Here is a 19,303-nt window from a genome sequence, read left to right as displayed (position 1 = left end):
CTACTCCTAAACCCCTGGGACAAGGACATTTTTCACTCCAAATAGTTTTGGATTTTGGTATAGTGATGAGTTCACCAGAGCCTAGAGATAATACGGTACAGCCTCAGCTGGACTGCTGGTAGCTGGAGAAAGGCCTGCCGTGTGGAGGAAAGGAAATGCCTCTCCTAGGGTGAGTCAGAGACTTGAAGAGGGTTGTTTTACAGGCACACCTAAGAGATAGAGATAGTCACCAGCACGCCTATATCCTTTGCCTGACTCAGGGCTTCAGGCTGCTCCTGCTGACACAGATCATGTCTCAGCTCCAGAAGTGTGAATCTTCCTCCTCTCCTCCACGTGAACTTGTACCCTTAGGAGTTTGGGGTTACAGAAAAGTTATGATGTGACGGATTGCCCCTAAGAACCCAAGGAGCTGGAGACACTGACTTTGTCCATAAAGTGGTCGGGTAAACAGACTGGTGTGTAATTGAGGAGACACCATGACTTACAGTCTCCAGTTTGCAGTGGATACATAATAGACTCAGAAGCTTTCCAAAGGTCATAAAGAACCTCATGCTTGAAACCCAGCCACCAGGCCATCTTCTCTGTCATCTTGGGCTCATTGCAAAGCCCAATGATTTCTTGAATCATTTTTTTGTCACCAACACAAGCCTGCAAACACCATCCCTGAATACCTGGGCAGAATTGACCTTTTTGAAACCATCTGCACATTTCTTTGCAGATAGAAAAATTGCTTCCGGGGGCTCCTTTTAAGCAGGTCCCAGTCACCAAATACGTGTGAAGTCCACACTTCCCCCTCCTGCTGTTAGGGTTAGTACTAACAGTGGGCCCAGAGCACAGACTCTGGAGTCTTTTCCTGGTTGTCTCAGTAATTAAGCATTGTGCTCTTCTGTTCTGCTCTAGAGTCTGGGATGTGAACACAGGCGAAGTTCTGAACACGTTGATCCACCACAACGAGGCCGTGCTCCACTTGCGCTTCAGCAACGGGCTGATGGTGACCTGCTCCAAGGACCGCTCCATCGCCGTGTGGGACATGGCCTCTGCCACCGACATCACTCTGCGCCGGGTCCTTGTCGGCCACCGGGCTGCAGTCAACGTCGTGGACTTTGACGACAAGTACATAGTGTCCGCCTCTGGGGACAGGACCATCAAAGTGAGTGTGTCCACAGTCAGAACTCTGTTTATTCCCATCCCTTCTGCACATAGAGAAAGCCGCTGTGGCTTATACCAGCCTCACATCTGGCAAGATCTCGATTCTCCTCCATTTGTGCTTGTGAGACGTCAAGGCACGCTCAGTCTTTGTTTCTAGAGTCATAGGCAAGGTCTGAGAAGAGGGTCACTGGCAGTCCTCTGTCTCATGAAAGGAGATTGTTACTGCTGATGGCCTTTTCATGGGAAGAGAACTCCCTGCGGGACGTGTGTCGTGCGTGGATGCTTCCCATCACTGCCTCACACCGCCCTCTTAGCACTCTTGTTGAGCCACGTGTTACAGATGGGCTGGGCTGGAGACCACCACACAGCTAGTCAGTGGCAGAGCTGAAGTTTGATTTATTCACCTAACCTTGAGAGCCTGACGTATCATCAACCTTGGGCTTGGTGCTGAAGATGCAGTGTTGGGCAAGACACGCCCCTGCCTCCAAGGAGCTCAGCATGTGGTGTGAGGCAGACGTGATAAGCAGCGGTCCTGGGTGATCCATCGGACGTGGTGAATGCAGTGCTGATTCCAGTACCTTGTGAACCTTAAAACGTTTAGCTTTCCTTTTATTCTTACAGCAGCCTTATTGAGATATAATTCACATACCATAAGATTTATTATTTTAAAGCATACCATTCAGTGATTTAGTATATTCATAGTGGTGTTTGACTCTCACTAGTTTCAGAATATTTTCATCACTCTCCGTAAAAACCTCATGCCTGTTAGCAGTCAACTGCTATTCTCTTCCTCTGATCCCTGGTAATCTACTTTCTGTCTGTGGATCTGCCTATTTTAGATGTTTAAGGTAAATGTCACCGTATATTACGTGTGGCTTTTTGTGCCTGGCCTCTTTCACTGCGTGTAGTATTTTCAGGGTTCATCCATGTACTTTGCAGCATGCATCAGTGCTTCACCCCTTGTGATGACTAAATGAAATTCTGTGTGTGGATGGTCCACATTTTTATTCATTCATTGGTTCATGAATATTTTGATTGTTTACGCATTCTATCTATTATAAATAATGCTGCCATAAATATTTGTGTACAGATTTTTTGCAAGTACATATATTTTTAATTGTCTTGGGATGGTAACTGTGTTGAACATTTTGAGGAATTGTCAAACTGTTTTCCAAAATGACTGCATCAGAAGCCTTCCTTTTATGACCTATACTGGCCAGCATTCTAGTATCTAGTTCCACACATCAAGACTAGATTCCATCAAACTTCAGATTGGATAGCCTGGAAGCTGAAAAACTAGGATTTGTGGCAACTCACTCATCACTCAATCAGACCAATTTGTGCAAGACCCGTGTCTGCAAGCCAAGAGGGTTTGGGCCCTATTATAAAACAGATTGCATAATATCAGCCCAGATATTTCGCCACGTCCTCACTAACACTTGTGCGTGTGTATGTGTGTGTCTTTTTATCATAGCCATCCTAGAAGGTGTTTAGTAGTAGTATATCTGCAGTTTTGCTTTCCATTTTCCTAATGACTAATGATGTTGAGCATCTGTTCATGGACTTATTGACCATTTTTATAAGTTCTTTGAAGAAACATCTACTTAAATCTTTTGCTCATTTCAAAGCTTAGATTATTTGTCTTTTTATTATTCAGTTGCAAAAGTTCTTTGCATATTCTGGTTACAAGTCCCTTATCAGATAAAGTTTAAAATTTTTTAATTTATTTTATTTTTTGGCTATGGGGGCAGTCTTGGTTGCTGCACGTGGAGTTTCTCTAGTTGCCATAAGCAGGAGCTACTCTTTGTTGCGTTGCACAGGCTTCTTATTGTGGTGGCTGCTCTCGTTGCAGAGCACAGGCTCTGGTGCACGGGCCGTGTCGCTCCGTGGGCCGTGGGGTGTTCCCCAACCAACGATCAGGGCGGTGTCCCTTGCATTGCAAGGTGGATTCTTAACCACTGGAAGAAAGTGGAAGCAGGGAAGCCCATGTTTTCACTTTCTTGATAGCGTCCTTTGAAACACTTTTAACTTTGATGAAATTCAGTTTACCAATTTGTTGTTGTTACTTGTACTTTTACTGTCATATCTGAGAAGTTGCCTAGCACAAGGCCACAGAGATTTACTCTTGTTTCTTCTGAGGGTTATAGTTTCAGTTCCTTCATTTAGGTCGTTGATCCATGATGAAGTAAATTTTTGGATACGGTGTGACATGGGGATTCCACTTCACCCTTTTGCCTCTGGATAGCTAGTCGTCCCGTTCAACTGCAGATGCAGCTAATAAAATAGTTCAGGGCACATTGGCTGCTTTGCATCTCATTTGGCCTGTGTTAAGTGTGTTTGTGGACATCTGAGTCTTGCAGACAGCTTCACAAAAGGGGGATTGTTTATTTCACATACATAATATTAGCAGTGGTGTGTCAAAACAAATGGAGCTGTTTGAGAAACTGCTGGAAAAGAGGAGAATGTGAAAGGTGAAGCCTTTTCACATCAGTTACATTGGGTTTGACATGTCAGCTGGCGTAAAAACATAAAATCTGGCCCAAACCCTTCCCTGTAGGCAAATGGATGTTGGAAGCCTCCAGGAGAAGTTCTCTTTGAGAAGATCTCAAGGTTTGGAGACTCCACAGCTCCCTCATTCCAGTTCTGTCCCTCCACAGCTGAGAGAATGTAATGCTGTCCAGTCTGTTCCCCAGCCCCCACAGCATATTTCCTAATCAAGTGTTTTGGTCGTTCTTAGCAGCTCTGCTTGTGTTTTAAGGTATCTTGTCGAGAGCTTTTCTGCATCCATTCTTGACAGTATTGCTAATTGCCTGCAGGTCTGGAGCACGAGCACCTGTGAGTTTGTCCGCACTCTGAACGGGCACAAGCGTGGCATTGCCTGCCTCCAGTACCGGGACCGGCTGGTTGTCAGTGGGTCATCAGACAATACCATAAGGTGGGTGGAAGCGGCTGTGCCGAGCCGGTGGGCTCACGTCTCTCAGTCCTGATGCTCAGCAGACTTGGTTTGGGGGCTGCTTCTGATAAGCAAGCTTCAGGTATTTTTCTACGTGTATCTGGCTCTGCGTACTAAAGTGGGCGGATTGTGTATGTCCTGGGTGTTCCTGCAAGACTCCCCAGTGCACAGGGTTTTACAGCCTCACCTCCACCCAAAATCGCTTACGGCCCAAATGCCTCAGAACAGAGCATGCTCCCGCCTGATGCCCTGCTTCCCTCACCTGTGAGCTCCTGCCTCTCTCCCCAGCAGATGGGAGTGTCATCAATTCCTGCTTAGTCGTTTATCTCCCTTTTTTCTCCCCAAGGTTCGTTGTTCTTTCTTTCTAATAAATATGCCTATCCTTAAATACTTTTTATTGTATTAAAAACTTTCCTCAAATATCTACTTAATTATCCCAGGTCTTTTTTCCACCATCCCAACATCTGCTAGTAAGTTTTATAAACAAATTGGCTGTTTGAGCAAAATACGGATTCGGTTCAAGATTATTTTTTAAAAAAAGAATGAAAGCAGATACAATATAGCTATAACTGCCAAGAGTTTTCTTTACCATTTTAAATGTGAAGATATCATAAAAGTCCGTTGAGAATTTGAATCTTCGTTCTGTTGCATTCTCTGTGCTTTGCATTATGTAATGTTTCAGCAATAAACAATCTATAACTTCCTCATTGGAATCTCTTAGCTTTTGCAAAATAATAATGTGCATTGCTGTCTAGTTTAAGGAAGGGAACCTCTGGAGTCATAGGGGCAGTGCTGACTGGCTGTCTTCACAGTAGATTAGGAAGCCACCCTCACTGATGGTGGAGAGCTGTTGCTTAGGATAGAATAGTCATTGGATGTGTGACAGGAGCTACTGGGCTCTACTGCTGGAGGCTAAGAAAACAGCAGTATAGATTTGCTAGCTTTGTTTGTGCATATTAGTTTACTGTGATTTCTTTTTTGCAAATAATGTAGACATATCAATGATAATAGAAAAAAAACTCTATTTCCAGAATTGCTACATAAATCGTATAGAGAAAAGGGCTGTATGTAGTCAGTGGGTTCGTGTTTCTAAGACATGGACCCAGTAAGAGATCCCCGCTGTGCTCTGGGTAGCCCGAGGTTGCAGTCTGTCATAGGAAGGGGATGTCCGTAAGCTAATTGGGAGATGAGACCACCAGCTGGTCCACTGGTCCTAATCACAGCGGGCCTCATGGCCTCCAGGCTCCAAGTGCCTGGCTTGGAAGCCTACCCCCTGGGCCATCTCTCTCATCTCCCCTACACCCATATGCCTCTTCTTTACAGCCTACAATCCTCATCTCCCTCAGAAAAATCCTTCCCAGATCATTTGACTCCTTGGTTTCATCCATTCAGACTTTACTAGAATGCCTGGGAACTAAATATAATTGATATTTCTTGTTTGTTGGTCTTATTTAAATAATAACAACATGGTTTTTAAAAGTTTCAAGTGAAAAGTAAGGCCTCTTCCCAAGTTCTTAAAAAATACCTGAATAAGATACACACATGCGTCTTTGAATGTGTGTAATGTGGCAGGAATGAAACAGAAATACGTGCTCCCAGGATGGTGAAGATGTGTGGGTAGTGTGGTCATGTGCGAGGCTGGCTCACAGAGCTCTGTTTTTCACTGAAGGCTGTGGGACATTGAATGTGGCGCCTGTTTGAGAGTCCTTGAGGGACATGAAGAATTGGTCCGATGCATCCGGTTTGATAACAAGAGGATTGTCAGCGGGGCCTATGATGGGTATGTGTTTCAGATTTTCAAATGGCACAGCCACAACTATTTGAAGAGGAACAGGAAGTACTGCTTATGAAGCAGCCGTGTATTGCCGGGCCCCGTGCTGGGTGTTCTATTTCCTTCGTGATAGTGGATGGCGGGTGTGACACCACTTGATGTGTGGGGACACTCAGGCCCAGAAGGATGAACTAAGCTTATGCTTTTAACCATTATCATAAACTGAAGGGAGTAGCTTAGGCTGTGCGGAAATTCAGTTCTTTGTCCCAGCCCTAAATTAAACCAGGCTTTTTTGTGTGTGTATGGTGAGTTCAATGATAAATTTATTTTCCCCTTTTGGTAGATTGAACACATCCTCTTTAAAAAGCCTCATGACTTTTAAAATGAGCAAATGGCAACCATAAACCTTTCAAGATGACCTTATATATACTTCACTGAGTTAGTTGGTCTGTTCATACTCCTATTATTAACTTTCAGCGTTTGCTTAGTTTGGAGAAAGGTATCCTTGGAATTTCACCAAGAGCCCTAGCTTCTGTCAGCGGCACCTACTCAGCCCTAGAGAGCCCCCTGATGAATGAATTTGGTGACACAGATTATCAAGTCAGGAATTGAATTGAGATAACATGAAGTTGTTTTCTTGTATCCCCTCAAATAATAGTTCTTCACCATTTCAGCAATTCGGAGAATGTGTAGGTCCTTATTTCTTCCAAAGCAAGTGTAATTGGTTTAAATACCTTGTCAAAACATCAGCAGATTGCCCACTAGCTTTTAAAATAGGCAGTTCAAATGCACTCCTTTTTGTCAAGGAAATGCTTGACAGTGTGTAAAACGTTAACTTTCCCACCCATTGCCATCTCATTCTCCGTTCTAGGAAAATCAAAGTTTGGGACTTGCAAGCTGCTCTCGACCCGCGAGCCCCGGCAAGCACGTTGTGTCTGCGCACGCTGGTGGTATGTGATCTGTTGGAATGGGAAGTGCTTCCCTGTGTTGGCAGTTGGCTCCCTGCAGATAGACCTCCCTGAGCCCGTCACTGGAAAGCTTCTACATCTCACAGCGTTCCTTCTGCGAAGTGGACTCTTCCATTAGTTTAGTCAAAATCAGAGACTATTTTCCATTCATATCACTGTGAGCTCTTTCCTCGGGAGTGTTAACACAGCTTAAAATATGAAAGCAGGCCTCCTCATTTGTAGATGGCCTGGCTTCCTCCTGGAGCGTGGAGTATTTCCTGTCTGCAGGTTTGGGAGATTTCCTAATACGGGTGTCTGTGGCTGGGTTGTGTTTTACAACGCAGCACGTTTTGTAGGTTATGGTGAACTTTCCCCTCAATCTGTGTTCTAGGCATTATTGCTGGCATACAGGAATACTTGTTTTTATATGTTAATTTTATTTTAGCAAGCTCATTAGCAAGCTTACTTCACCAAGCTCATTATTTCTAATAATCTGTTTGCTTTTGTTGTATTTTTGAGGAGACAGTTGTCTGAAAATATGGATTGATTTTTCTTATTTTTAATAGTTTTAGCTTCTATTTCTTCCCTCCTTGCATTGACTAGAACATGCGGAACTTCAGTCAGGGCCATTCTTGTTTCCTTCTTGATATTAATAGGAATACTTCTGATATTTCACCATTGATTTCGACGTTGGCTGTGGTTTGAGATAGGTATGCTTGGTCATGTTAAAAACACTATCCTTCTGGGCCTAGTTTTTACAGTGTATCAAGAATAGGTATTAAATATTGTTGCGAGACGATCAGGCAGTTTTTCTTCTTTGACATATTAATGGGACAGAATCTAGAATACAAAGTTAAATTAAAGAAAACCCTTGAAGTAGAAGCAGAATATGTGTTCCTTGGGTGAAGGGCAAAGCTCAGTAAGCTCTGGAGACTTATTTAGGAAACCTGGATAAGGAGCTGTATTTTTAGCCTGTGCCAGCTCCCTGGTGATAGGAGGGATTGTCAAGGTCTCGTTTTATTCATCAAGCTGATATGTTTCCCAGGAACACTCTGGACGTGTGTTTCGGCTACAGTTTGATGAATTTCAGATCATCAGCAGCTCGCACGATGACACAATTTTGATTTGGGATTTCTTAAATGTGCCTCCCAGTGCCCAGAATGAGACCCGTTCTCCCTCCAGAACATACACTTACATCTCCAGATAACAGTCTGCACTTCACCCGTTTCAGGTGAGTACTTCCCCACTTGTAACTTGGCTGATTGAGTCCACCTTCCCTCTGGGGAAGTAATAGGAACCAATGTGGTTAGTCTTTATTAGAGGCATCAGCTTTGCAGAGTTCTAGTATAGAACTCTAGTATAGTTCTAGTATCTTTATGGTCACATCAAAATAAGGTCTGAATCAGAATCCTGATTATTGCGGGTTTTCGTATTGCCAGAAACTATGGTTCCTGTTTTTAAAACTGTTTCCCAGGTCATATCAATTTAATACCAGTAAAAATCCCCCAATCTGTTTTGCAATATAAGGATCTTCTTTTTCTCTTTCTTTCTTGTCTTTCAGTTAAAAAAAAAAATCACCGTCCACCAAACTCTTAAAACTACCTCTCCTTCCTCCCATTACAGTCCACCCACCACCGCCATTCCCTGAAGGAGGAGTCAGAGAAGGGTGTTTGTTGAGGGAGCCCCTAAAACTCACTTTTTATCCATTAGACTCAGCAGGCACCCTGGAGAGTTCTTTGCCCTGGTTACAGGCAGCCTTAGAGCCATTGTGACCATGGATGATGGCATGTCTTGATTACAAAGGTCATCCGTTAATAGAGAACGAGAAGCCTTCCTTGGCTGTGTCCTTGAAACTGATGATCGTGTGCATCTGGACCAGTAATCCCAATTGAGAATTCCGCAAGGAGGCCTGTGCATTCTGTGCACATTAAACTTTGTAGATTGAAGAAATAATGTTGTGCATATTGTACTACCACGTATGTAAAGACTGTTAATAAAATTCATATTTATGTACATTGCTTAGTGCTTAGTAGCTTTTTATCATTGTATATTTTTCTATTTATTGAATATTAGAAGTGTAAAGAAAGTCCATGTGTAGAATTGTGACATTTGTTGGTGAAAAGATAGGGAATCACTGGTTTATAGATCACTAAGTTGACATCTTTTCAAATACTCCTTATTTCTGCTCCAGGAAATTTGACTTACTCAAGGGTCAGGCCTACAGCGAGAGGCCAGATTTGACCCTCTGCCAGTCTTCTGTATCCTTAGCACAGCAGTTTAAGAATAGTGTTTTGCACTTTAAATACTTTGAAAAACTTAACAGTATTATTTTAAGACATGTGAAAATTACATAAAATTCAAATTCCAATGCCCATAAATAGTTTTATTGGAAACAGTCATGTCTGTGTCTGTGAAACCAGGAGTTTCAACATCTAGCTCTTACCTTCTGTCCTCTATACGCTCTCCCTCACCAGCCACAGCTATTGTCTGTGGCTTTTTTCCTGCTTCAGTGGCAGAATTGAGTAGTAGTTGCAACAGAGACCATGTGGCTGACAGCATCTAAAATCTGTACACATTCTGACCTTTTAAGAAAAGTATGCTGACCTCTGGTCTTGCCCCATTCCATTATTAGTGAGAAGCCAGGGTCTGCATCAGGAATGGCCAGTGTGTTTTTTCTTCATGCCAACTCGGTTTGAGCAGCAGTGCCTGGTTGGAGTACTGCCGGTCAGTAGGAAGGATGACGGGACCCCACGTGGACCCAGGAGGACTCAGTGCCACCACGGGTTGGCTGTGCCTCCTCGGCTGTAAGAGCTGAGCCACGGTAGTGACCCTTAAGTCACATACATCGTTGCTGATCCTGGTCTCAAGTGTGTTCCTGCTGTCTCTTGTGATAATGGCCATCTCCCTCGCTTTTTTTCTCTCTGGATAGATTCTTTACAAGTCAGTTGAGAAATTCACATGCCACACTTTTTACATTTATTAAATTACAGGAAATTACAGAGGAAGAAGGCAAGGATCTCTTGAATGCTTGCTCATCCCCGGCTCAGCCTTCCTTCCCCCAAAGAAAAAGAAATACATGAGGAAGGAGGAATGGACCCGAATGAAAACTGGTTTCCTCCTTCCTTCCTGGGATTTTCTTCTCCCTCTTCCGGCCACCCTTGATCCTACTGACACCTGTGGTTGTCTTCGCCCTGCCTCTGCCCTGCACTACCGCCCTGCCTCTGCCCTGCACTACCGCCCTGCCTCTGCCCTGCACTACCGCCCTGCTGCCTTTAGGAACAAGGCTTAGCTAGGACCAGCTACCAGGAGTTTCACCCTCTAGCTCTCACCTGCTGTCCTCTCTACCCTCCCCCACTTCAGCCTCTCATTGTTCCCTCCCAAAAACCCAGTGCTCCAACCAGACTGAATTCTGTTCCTTTTCCCTCATTACTCCTCAGACTTCTGGCCCCTTGCTCCCCTTGCTTGCGTTGTCAGGGCTTTGTAGAGACCAGCACCCCACCTTCTCTCCTTCACCTGATCTGACTTGGTTTATTCTTTGGCGTTGAAATGGTGTGCACGCCTGTCTCTCTCACGAGGCTGTGGTGCTCCTTCTTGTTCTGGAGCCCCAGTGTCTGACCCCGCACAGTGCACCGTGAGCGCTTGCTGGCCTTGGTTGGCCGAGTGGCTCCTGGGGCCAGCATGACATCGTTGTGCCCTTTCTGCTCAGCCAACCAGAATCTGACCGTAAATAAGTAAGTGTGCATAAGAAACTGCAGTGTATTCATACAGTCACCTTCCACAAACATAGAGAGTAACTCAGTAAGAAATTGGAATAAATTGTCCGCACTAGCATAGTCAAAGTACTAGATATAGTCTTCTATACACAGGTGCCTATATGTACACGTCTCCCTCTGCCCTTTCCCTTCGCTAATCTCCATTTTTGTTTTTGAATCAATTTTATTGAGGTGTGATTTTTATAAAACAGATTGTACCCACTTAAAGTATACTGTGTGACAAATTTACATTCCCCTGCAACTTCCTCCACAATCCAGATAAGAACGTTTCTGTCACCCCCAGAAGTTCCCTTGTGTCCTTGAGTCAGAACCTGACCCCACCGCAGCCTTAGCAAACACTGACCTTTCTTTCACTAGATTTCAGTTTTCCATAGTTGCACCATCCACTTTGGTAGTCATGAGCTGTGTGTAGCTATTAAGCTCATGAAATGTGTCCAGTTTGATTTAGGAACTGAGTGTTTAATTACATTTAAATTGAATTGGATTTTTAATTATATTTAATTATACTTCATTTAAACTTAAAACAGCTACATGTAGCTAGTGACTACCATGTTTGGACGAGCATCATTGTAAGAGCTTAGCTTTGACATTTAGGTCTTTGATCTCTTTAGAGTTAATTTTTGTATATAGTGTGAGGTAAGGATATCAATGTTCTTGTTTTGTATACAGCCATCTAGTCATTCCAGCTCTATTGGATTAAGAGACTGTCCTCTTCCATTGAATTGCTTTAGTAATCTGTCAAAAACTCAATTCCCCACTTGTTTGTAGTTGTTTTTCTGGCCTCTCTTCTGTTCTGTGATCTATGGCTATCCTTTTGCCAATACCACACTGTATAATAAGTCAACTTTAAAAACATTGTTTTGATTCTTTTAGGTCCTTTTGGTTTTCATACTCATTTTTGAATGAAATTGTCAAATTCTATGAAGATTATGGGATTATGATCAGAACTGCATTGAGTCTAAAGATCATTTTGGGGAGAATTTCCATCTTTAACAAATGTTGAGTCTTCTAATCCATAAACCCAGTATATCTCTTGATTATTTAAATCTTCTTGTTTCTCTTGAGCAGTGCCTTGGCAGTTCTTAGTGTCGAAGTCTTGCACATCTTTTGTTAAGTTGATTCCGTTCTTAACTTCCATTCTAAGCTATACATTTCTCTCTCTGCGTTGCTTTTGTTGTATCCCAGTGCCTCTGCTTTTATTTTTCCCGTGTTGGAGATATGCGTAAAACAGAACATGGACAGCTCCAACTGACCGACCTGAGATGGGTAGGGTCAGAGGAGGAGGTGTATCATACAGCAACTTAAGTGTATCTCTTTGGTGGTTTTGAAATGTGCCACTCTACTAGAGAAGCACATGGTAAAATCTAAGACGTCTGTAGTGTGTTTTCTCCCCCCTCTGGCATATTTGATAGATGAATTATAGAGCATAGTAAACATTCACAAATTGGACAACTTTTATAGACTTTGTGAAACTGCCCTGAAACATGGTTCCTTTGACTGAGAGATGGAATAATGATCACCAGGGCTCACTCTCTCATTGGCTCTGGTGGAAAGAAAACTGAGGTGTTACTTCTTCCAGTCCCTCCTCTCACCCCCTTTTTGGGAGCCTAAGAACAACTGCGTTGTTGTGATCCACAATCACAAATCAGTGGAAAAATCTTATCTGCTTTTTAAGCAGCACAAGCATTGAAACCTCAAATGTGTTTGTCTCTTCAAAGTGAACTACTTTTGACAACTTTGGCAGTCAACTTTATAAATTTCATTGCTCTTTTCCAAGTTCTTTTCATTTATTGTAACAAGGAAAAATTATTACCATGTGATACTGTAAGATTTATGCATAATAAGAAGCACTACCATAATGATGATTTAACCTTGCAGTAAGATATTTACCCCTAAAATATAAGGTAAGAGTATTTCTGTGTCGGGAAATTAAAGCAGTAGATTTATTTGCTGAGTCATTTTTTAAAAAATTACTGACTTCTAAGAGCTATGTATACAGTAGCTCTCTTTTTTATTAGAAGACAATATAGGATCATTATTTGGAAATTAGTAAAAGTTGGTAGGCCAAAAGAAGAGAATAAATTCCTCGGTTTGCTGTTATTAACTCCTTTGTATATAGCCTTTCAGGCTTTTAAAAATTGTGGTTGATAACTGTGCTTCTCCCCGCCCCCTTTATTGTGAAATTATTGCCTGTTAGCAAGGTCACTGTTTATCTAAATTATTGTTCCTAATGGCAAAATAAAATTTGATTGTTTGGATATGGCCCTGTTATATATTTATATTTTCCTCCCAGCTTTTAGCTATTATAAAACACATTGCCATGATTCTTTCAGCTTAGTCTTTGCCCAACCCTTTATTACCTTTGGATAGAATTCTAGAAATGTCTGCAGTGTCTAGGTTGAAAAGTATGACATTTAAAGACTTTGATACTTGGGGATACCCTGCAGAAGAGTTACATCTCTTGACATTCCCACTAGTAGCATTTGAGAGTGCTGACTTCTAATCTCTGAGTGTTAATATTTTTTAAATAATTCAAGTACTCTTCGTATCCTTCATGGGGAAAATAGTGGCAGATGAAGTTGAATCTGTCTTGAATTTATTGAGAAACATTAGGATTCTTGGTCTTAGTGAAAATTACCAACCTTTTAGGAAAATTGTCTTTAAATAGTATATAAGCTTTAAAAACAAATCAAAAGCTTTAAAAAACAACCCCCACCCCTTTTTCTTTCTTTCTATTTTACACCATAGAGTTTTAGACCTAAAGGCAACTTAGATCTTCCAGGCCAGTGGTGTTTGGAAAGGATTGTAACTTATTAGTGGTTGTGAAATCATTTCGATGGATTTTGACTTTGGGTGAAATTTAGGATATAAAGTGTGAACCTGCGTTGTTCATAGTAATGATAAGTATTGTTTCGTGAGTGTTCTGCTTAGGAGTGTGTGTATGTGTTTGTGTACGTGTAGAGACTGTGATTAAAACATGTTCCTCACTCAAGGTCATGTGTGCTCAGTTGCTTCAGTTGTAAACGTCCAACTCTTTGCGACCCCTTGGACTGTAGCCCGCCAGGCTGCTCTGTCCATGGGATTCTCCAGGCAAGAATAGGAGTGGGTTGCCATTTCCTCCTCCAGGGAATCCTCCCAACTCAGGGACTGAACCCATGTCTCATACATCTGCATCGGCAGGCAGGCTCTTTATCAGTAGCGCCACCTGGGTAGCTCACTCAAGTTCATGGTCAAAAAAAATAGAGACCATTCAGTTGCCTCCCCCTCTGCATTGTGTTTTCCTCTTATAAATGATTTATTTCAAAAAGGAGTAATTCCTGACTAGTAGCATTCTATTTAGAACGAATACTTTAGGGGCTTTCTTGGTGATCCAGTGGTTAAGACTCCACACTGCCAATGCAGGGGGCCTGGGTTCCATCCCTGGTGGGAGAACTAGATCTCGCATGCTGCAGCTGAGATCCCAGCACAGCCAATTTTTTTTTTTTTTTTAAAGAAGGAATACTTTATTTACTAGCCTTTACATATTTTTTGTTTTACAGTGACAGATAAAGGCTCTTGGTCTTTCATAAGAGAGGCCTGGTGGGCTCTGGGTGGCATAAATTTAAGATGATGCTAATTACAAAATGTAACTTTGAGCATATATTACATGCATAACCTTTAGCAGTGTGAAAAATGATAGGGTATAGGGTCAGTCATCTCTTTGAATCCCCTCTCTGTCACTTAAGCTAATGCTTTTTTTCCCCTTGAAGTCTAGTTTATTTGCAATGTTGTGATAATTTGTGCTGTACAGCAAAGTGACTGAGTTATACACATAAATATATTCTTTTTTATATATTCTTTTCCATTATGGTTTATCCCAGGATATAAGGGCTAATGCTTTAAACTAAATAATGTTTCTGAGCCTCAGTTCTCTCTTTTAAGTGAGTATAATAGCTGCTCCCTCATAAGTTTGTTGTGAGGTTTAAATAAATGTGACGCCTGGTACGTAGTATGCTCAAAACAGTTTGCAGCGTCTGTTTTGATGCTGGTTATTTGACAATCAGTGTTAACGTGTGCACAGCAATGTATGTGTCTTTGTGGAGATGTATGGGCTGTGATATATATCTTCACATCCAACCAGAATATCCATCCATGCTCCCTTTGGTTTTTTTTGTTTGTTTGTGTTTTTTTTTCCCAGGGTTTCCTAGTCTTGAACTACTGGCTACGCGGCTACCAAATGCCTAAGGGAGTTCTTCACAGCTGAGTTAAGAAGCTGGAATTGGTTCTAGACGCTGGGTAGATGCAAAGCAGCCTAACTCTTCAAGTACCGATATTTCTCACCTCCGATTCCGGCCTCTGCTTTGAGAAGGATACCTTAGCCTCACCGACTTTCAGTAGTACAGAAGCCCACTTCCTCCCCCTACCAGTGAAAACAAATCTAACGCTTCAAATGTAAATTGTTCATATGAGAGGAACGTAAAGTCTGTTTTGCAGAAGTAAATCGACCGTCAAGAGAAGACTTGGCCTCTAATTTATATTGCTTTGCACTTTGGTCTGATATTAAGAAACAGCATTCTTCGGTGAAATTTGGGTGCCAAACACCTACCCAGAATGTCCAGGGCTTCCCTTTTCAGAAGTTAGCATTCTCCTTTTGACCGTCCAAGTCATGATGAATTCTGACTTGTATTAGGAACATGTTGGACAATGGAAACATTTCTCTGGATTGATTGATATTTTTTTGGATTATACTTCCTTTCTGTACCAATTTCTTTTAATTTAAAGAACTATATGCCAGGTTATATTCTCTCCCAACAGGTGATACAGCTCCTCTTCTTCTGTTAACTGTTCTCCGTACCCGCAACCATCTCCTGATATTCAGTAGAGTAACACCTTCACACGTGTGCTTGCCTCCTAATTTAAAATACTGTGTCGCATGTAGATATAATGTACATAACAGTTTAACCTCAAGGTTGCTCGAGTCGGGGCCCCCGTGCCTGAGACACTAATCCACAGTGTGTTCGCACTTCACCATGGGCTGGGCTCAAGAACCCGCTCCCGGGGTCGATGTGGATGACCTGGAACCCTTCCTGCAGTATTCATACAGTGTTTTCATTTTGTCATTGTCATTGTGCGTGTGTGGGGGGGGTGTGTGTGTTTTAATGAGAATCTTGTTTTAAGATGTAATTTCTGAAGTTGAACACAAAATGTTTTGTTTGTCATGCAGTATATACAATAAGAGAGGTACCTTAAATGTTTTTGTTGTTCTTTTCTTCATCAGTACTCCTCTGTATTCGTGGTTACTTCCCATGGCATTCATTCATCTGATTTCTCATCCCAGGTCACGCTCTGTGTGTTAGTAACCCTGGAAAGGGAAGGGCGAGACAGACCTACTCACTGACTGCCCCACCTCCAGCGTTTGTGCGTCCTGCCCGGATCGGGTTGGTGGCAGGGCCCATTTGTGTGTTGGAGCCCCGGGTTCCAGGTCAGGCTGGTTCAGGGGCCCGTCTTGAGTGGAAGAGTCCTCCCAGGAGGTGTGAAGCCTCAGGCTCACGAACCCCATCCCTGTCATCCCTGGTGCCTGCTGCCGTGGCCCCAGCAAGCTCCCCTGGCTCCCAGGCGCTCTGCAGCCGGAAATGTGTGAATGGCACTGTCACGATGACCCGCATGGAAAGGATGTTGGTGTCCAGTTGGCCCTCCTTTTCCCTTGTCCAGTATTAGGTTTTGATTTGCCCTTTGCCACTGTTTCCAAAGATCAAGGAAGGTCGCTAACATTTTCAAGGACCAATGAGAACCTCCTGTTAACTAAACCTCTTCCCGTGAGAGCACACTCTCCCCAGAGGGGAAGGTACCTGGGCTCTGCTTTGTCCTTTTGCATTAAGAACGGTGTGGGGATCAATGTGTGTCTGTGATTGCTTATTGGGTTGGTTGGTTTTGTTTTCCTTTGTCCTTTTAAAAAATAACATCCTTCTCTCGTATATGTTATTAAGTTAATTTCTATTTTTGAGGAGTCTCAAAGTATAAAAAAATACATCTCCATTCATCCAGTGGATGTGTGAGCCTGAGGGTGGTTATGCGAGTTGTTTTCACTGACCCGCTCTTCATTCTACAGCTTAAACAGCAGGCTGGGTAGGAGAGCCCGGGGCGGGGCAGGGGGGAGGGGAGGAGGCGCTGCTTCTGAACGGATGGACTTTCTGTTGTTTTGCATGTTTAATATAGAAGTTCCTGTTCCTTGGGAGATCATGGCCTTTGAATATGCACACAACCTTTGAATTGTGCCTACTAAATTATAGCAGGGGACTTTGGCACCCAAGGAATTCCGACTTTCTGGGATTATAGTAGTAATTCCCAGCCGTACTCTGGACTTTATTTTGCTAACCATAATTGAGCAACTGTAAATTACTGCTATATTAATGTTTTAAAGCACTGGGATAGTCTAATTCTAACTTGTAATTAATTATGTTTGCCAATTATCTGTTTGAAATAAATTTGTGTCTGAACAGCTATTAAAACTGTTAAATTGTACAGATATTATTCATGACAGCTTTGTACTGTGGAATGTGCTTAATAAAAAACAAAAAGTTTGACCTTTGTCCAATAAATTGCTAAGTAATGTCAATAAATCAAGTATGAGTATTATGCAGTACACCTGATCTGGCTTCGTGCAATTGTTCTTTCAGCCACTAATTCAAAGCCAGTACTGTATTAATAAAGTGTTGCGATGCTATGATGTTCTATTAAGAAATTCCCGCCCTCACCCCCCAAAAAAACTGTTAACATGCTGTCAGTAATTCAGTGACGTACAGTTAAAGTTTTAGATTAAAAAAAGAAAGAAAGAAAGAAACATCTGCTCTGTACCACGAGGTTAAAGGCAAAGTACTCTCTTTGGCCTGTGAGAACTGGTATGAGATAATGCCTGTCTCTGCCTAGGGACCTTTTCCTGAAAGCCAGCTTTAACCTCAGGAGTTGGAGGCTGGTTCAGATCTCCTCCCCAGCTAGTTCACTTCCCACAAATGCTTAATTGCTTCACAAGTTACTGTGAGAATGGTCCCTTAAATGTGCCCAAGGACTCAAAGTGGGAGTGGATCCTCTGAATCCAGGGGGTTCGGGGGGCATGTACAGTTAAGGGGGGGGCATGTACAGTTAAATTGCAGCCCTTTAAGGGACATGAAATTGTCTTTCCTTTTGCCAGATTGACACATGACTGAGGACTAAAGCAGAAGGAATACAGTTAGTATCTTCAGGATTCTGTTCAGAAGTCCTGAGTAGTTGCTGAGCTTTCCTGATAACTAGATTCACACCAGCCTTTAGTCAGCTCAGTTGTTTATTTGGACTTTTTTTGAGATGAAATTAGAGTAATTCTACACAGCTTTGCTCCCACTCATTTTTCTTGTAAAAATTTTTTTTAAGAATAGGTAGTACACATACGATTGTTGTGGTTTAGTTGCTAGGTCATGTCTGACTCTTATGCGACCCTGTGGACTGTAGCTCACTACAGTCCTGTACATGGCTTCTCTGTACATGGGATTTCCCAGGCAAGAATTCAGGAGTGGGTTGCCATTTCCTTCTCCAAGGGAATCTTCCCGACAAAGGGGTTGAACCCACATCTCCTGCATTAGCAGGTGGATTCTTTACCTGTGAGCCACCAGGGAAGCCTATGCATGTGGTTAAAGAAAGCCAATTTACAAGCCATAGAAAGATGGTGTACACAGTGGTTTTCCCTTTCACTCTTGACTGTCAGTCCTCCAATCCTTATTGACCAGTTTTTTGGATATCCTCTGACAGATAGTAGTCTGTGCATAGAAGGCTGCGTGTGTGTGCGCGCGCGCAAATGCCTTCCTGCCTGCTTCATAGCTGCTGTCCCCATGCCCTGCAATAGTTGGCGTAGCCTGCTGTACTTCACCTGTTTCATCTAGTGTTGGGATTTGCCTGTGTCAGTACATGTAATTCTACCTCATTCTTGCTGATGGTTGCATAGTATTTGGTTATAATGATATTCTATAAGTCACTTAGTTCCTTGAGGTTGATGTGGTTTCTTGACTTTTCCTGTAATGACTGTTGTTGATCACAGGTCTGTATGTCCCTGCCTGTACTAAACGCTAAACAGGATAAACTGTTCTTGGTGATTTGGGCTAGTCATTACGAACAGCAGATGTTGAACCCAAGCCGTGCTGTGGAGTGGCCAGAGGCTCCGGGGCCAGAGCAGACCCTCACCCCTCAAGCTGTCTTCTGCCATCACATATTGGTGCTCAGTCAGCGCAAGACAGCGAACACTAGTTTTCTTTTATCCTTGATAGGCGATGTTACTGCAAGAAATTCACGTTGTGAATGAGTGGAGATTCTCAAGTTTCATAGAACTCCTTGAATATACAGTCAGGTTAAGTGGTGCTTTGCCGTCTCAGCCTGTTTGTTTCCTAGTTAACAAGGAAAAAGGCGGTTGGACCATCTGGCTGGTCATCCTGTTACTAATGAGCTGTGGCAGTACCCCTTTTGGATCTCCATTTCCTCATCTATAAAGGAAGGCTTCACTAGCTCAGTTCCCAGAGGACACAGTGTGCTCCAGCTCCCGATGACCTGTTGCTGGAATGCAGACACAGTGATGCCTCATCTGAGTTTTTAAGAACTGAAAATCCAGATTATGAAGAGACCCATAAGTCAATTGCTCAAGCACCAGTTTGCCATCTCTGAATTAACACCATCTTAATTCTGAAAGAGATGGGAATACCAGACCACC

General features: G+C 42.7%; 1 protein-coding gene across 6 annotated transcripts in view; it reads left to right on the top strand.

The window, feature by feature from the left end:
* Positions 1-17,222, top strand: part of FBXW11 (F-box and WD repeat domain containing 11) — a 131,519-nt gene extending 114,297 nt beyond the window's left edge. For 5 of the 6 annotated variants that reach the window (XM_019982813.2, XM_019982810.2, XM_019982809.2 and 2 more), the window contains 6 exons: positions 901-1,150; positions 3,966-4,084; positions 5,772-5,882; positions 6,745-6,823; positions 7,866-8,051; positions 14,771-17,222. In XM_019982813.2, the coding sequence (XP_019838372.1) occupies positions 901-1,150; positions 3,966-4,084; positions 5,772-5,882; positions 6,745-6,823; positions 7,866-8,027 (721 nt within the window). In that variant the 3' untranslated portion in view covers positions 8,028-8,051; positions 14,771-17,222. Of the gene's footprint in view, positions 1-900; positions 1,151-3,965; positions 4,085-5,771; positions 5,883-6,744; positions 6,824-7,865; positions 8,052-8,381; positions 8,834-14,770 lie in introns of those variants that run through there. The other variant, XM_070774518.1, reaches the window with a different exon arrangement.
* The last annotated feature ends 2,081 nt before the right edge of the window (positions 17,223-19,303 follow it).

This window comes from Bos indicus, chromosome 20 (assembly GCF_029378745.1).
Source record: "Bos indicus isolate NIAB-ARS_2022 breed Sahiwal x Tharparkar chromosome 20, NIAB-ARS_B.indTharparkar_mat_pri_1.0, whole genome shotgun sequence".
NCBI classification, from domain to species: Eukaryota; Metazoa; Chordata; class Mammalia; order Artiodactyla; family Bovidae; genus Bos; species Bos indicus.
The sequence above is the reverse complement of the archived record's forward strand: the minus strand, read 5'-3'. Positions and strand labels throughout refer to the sequence as shown.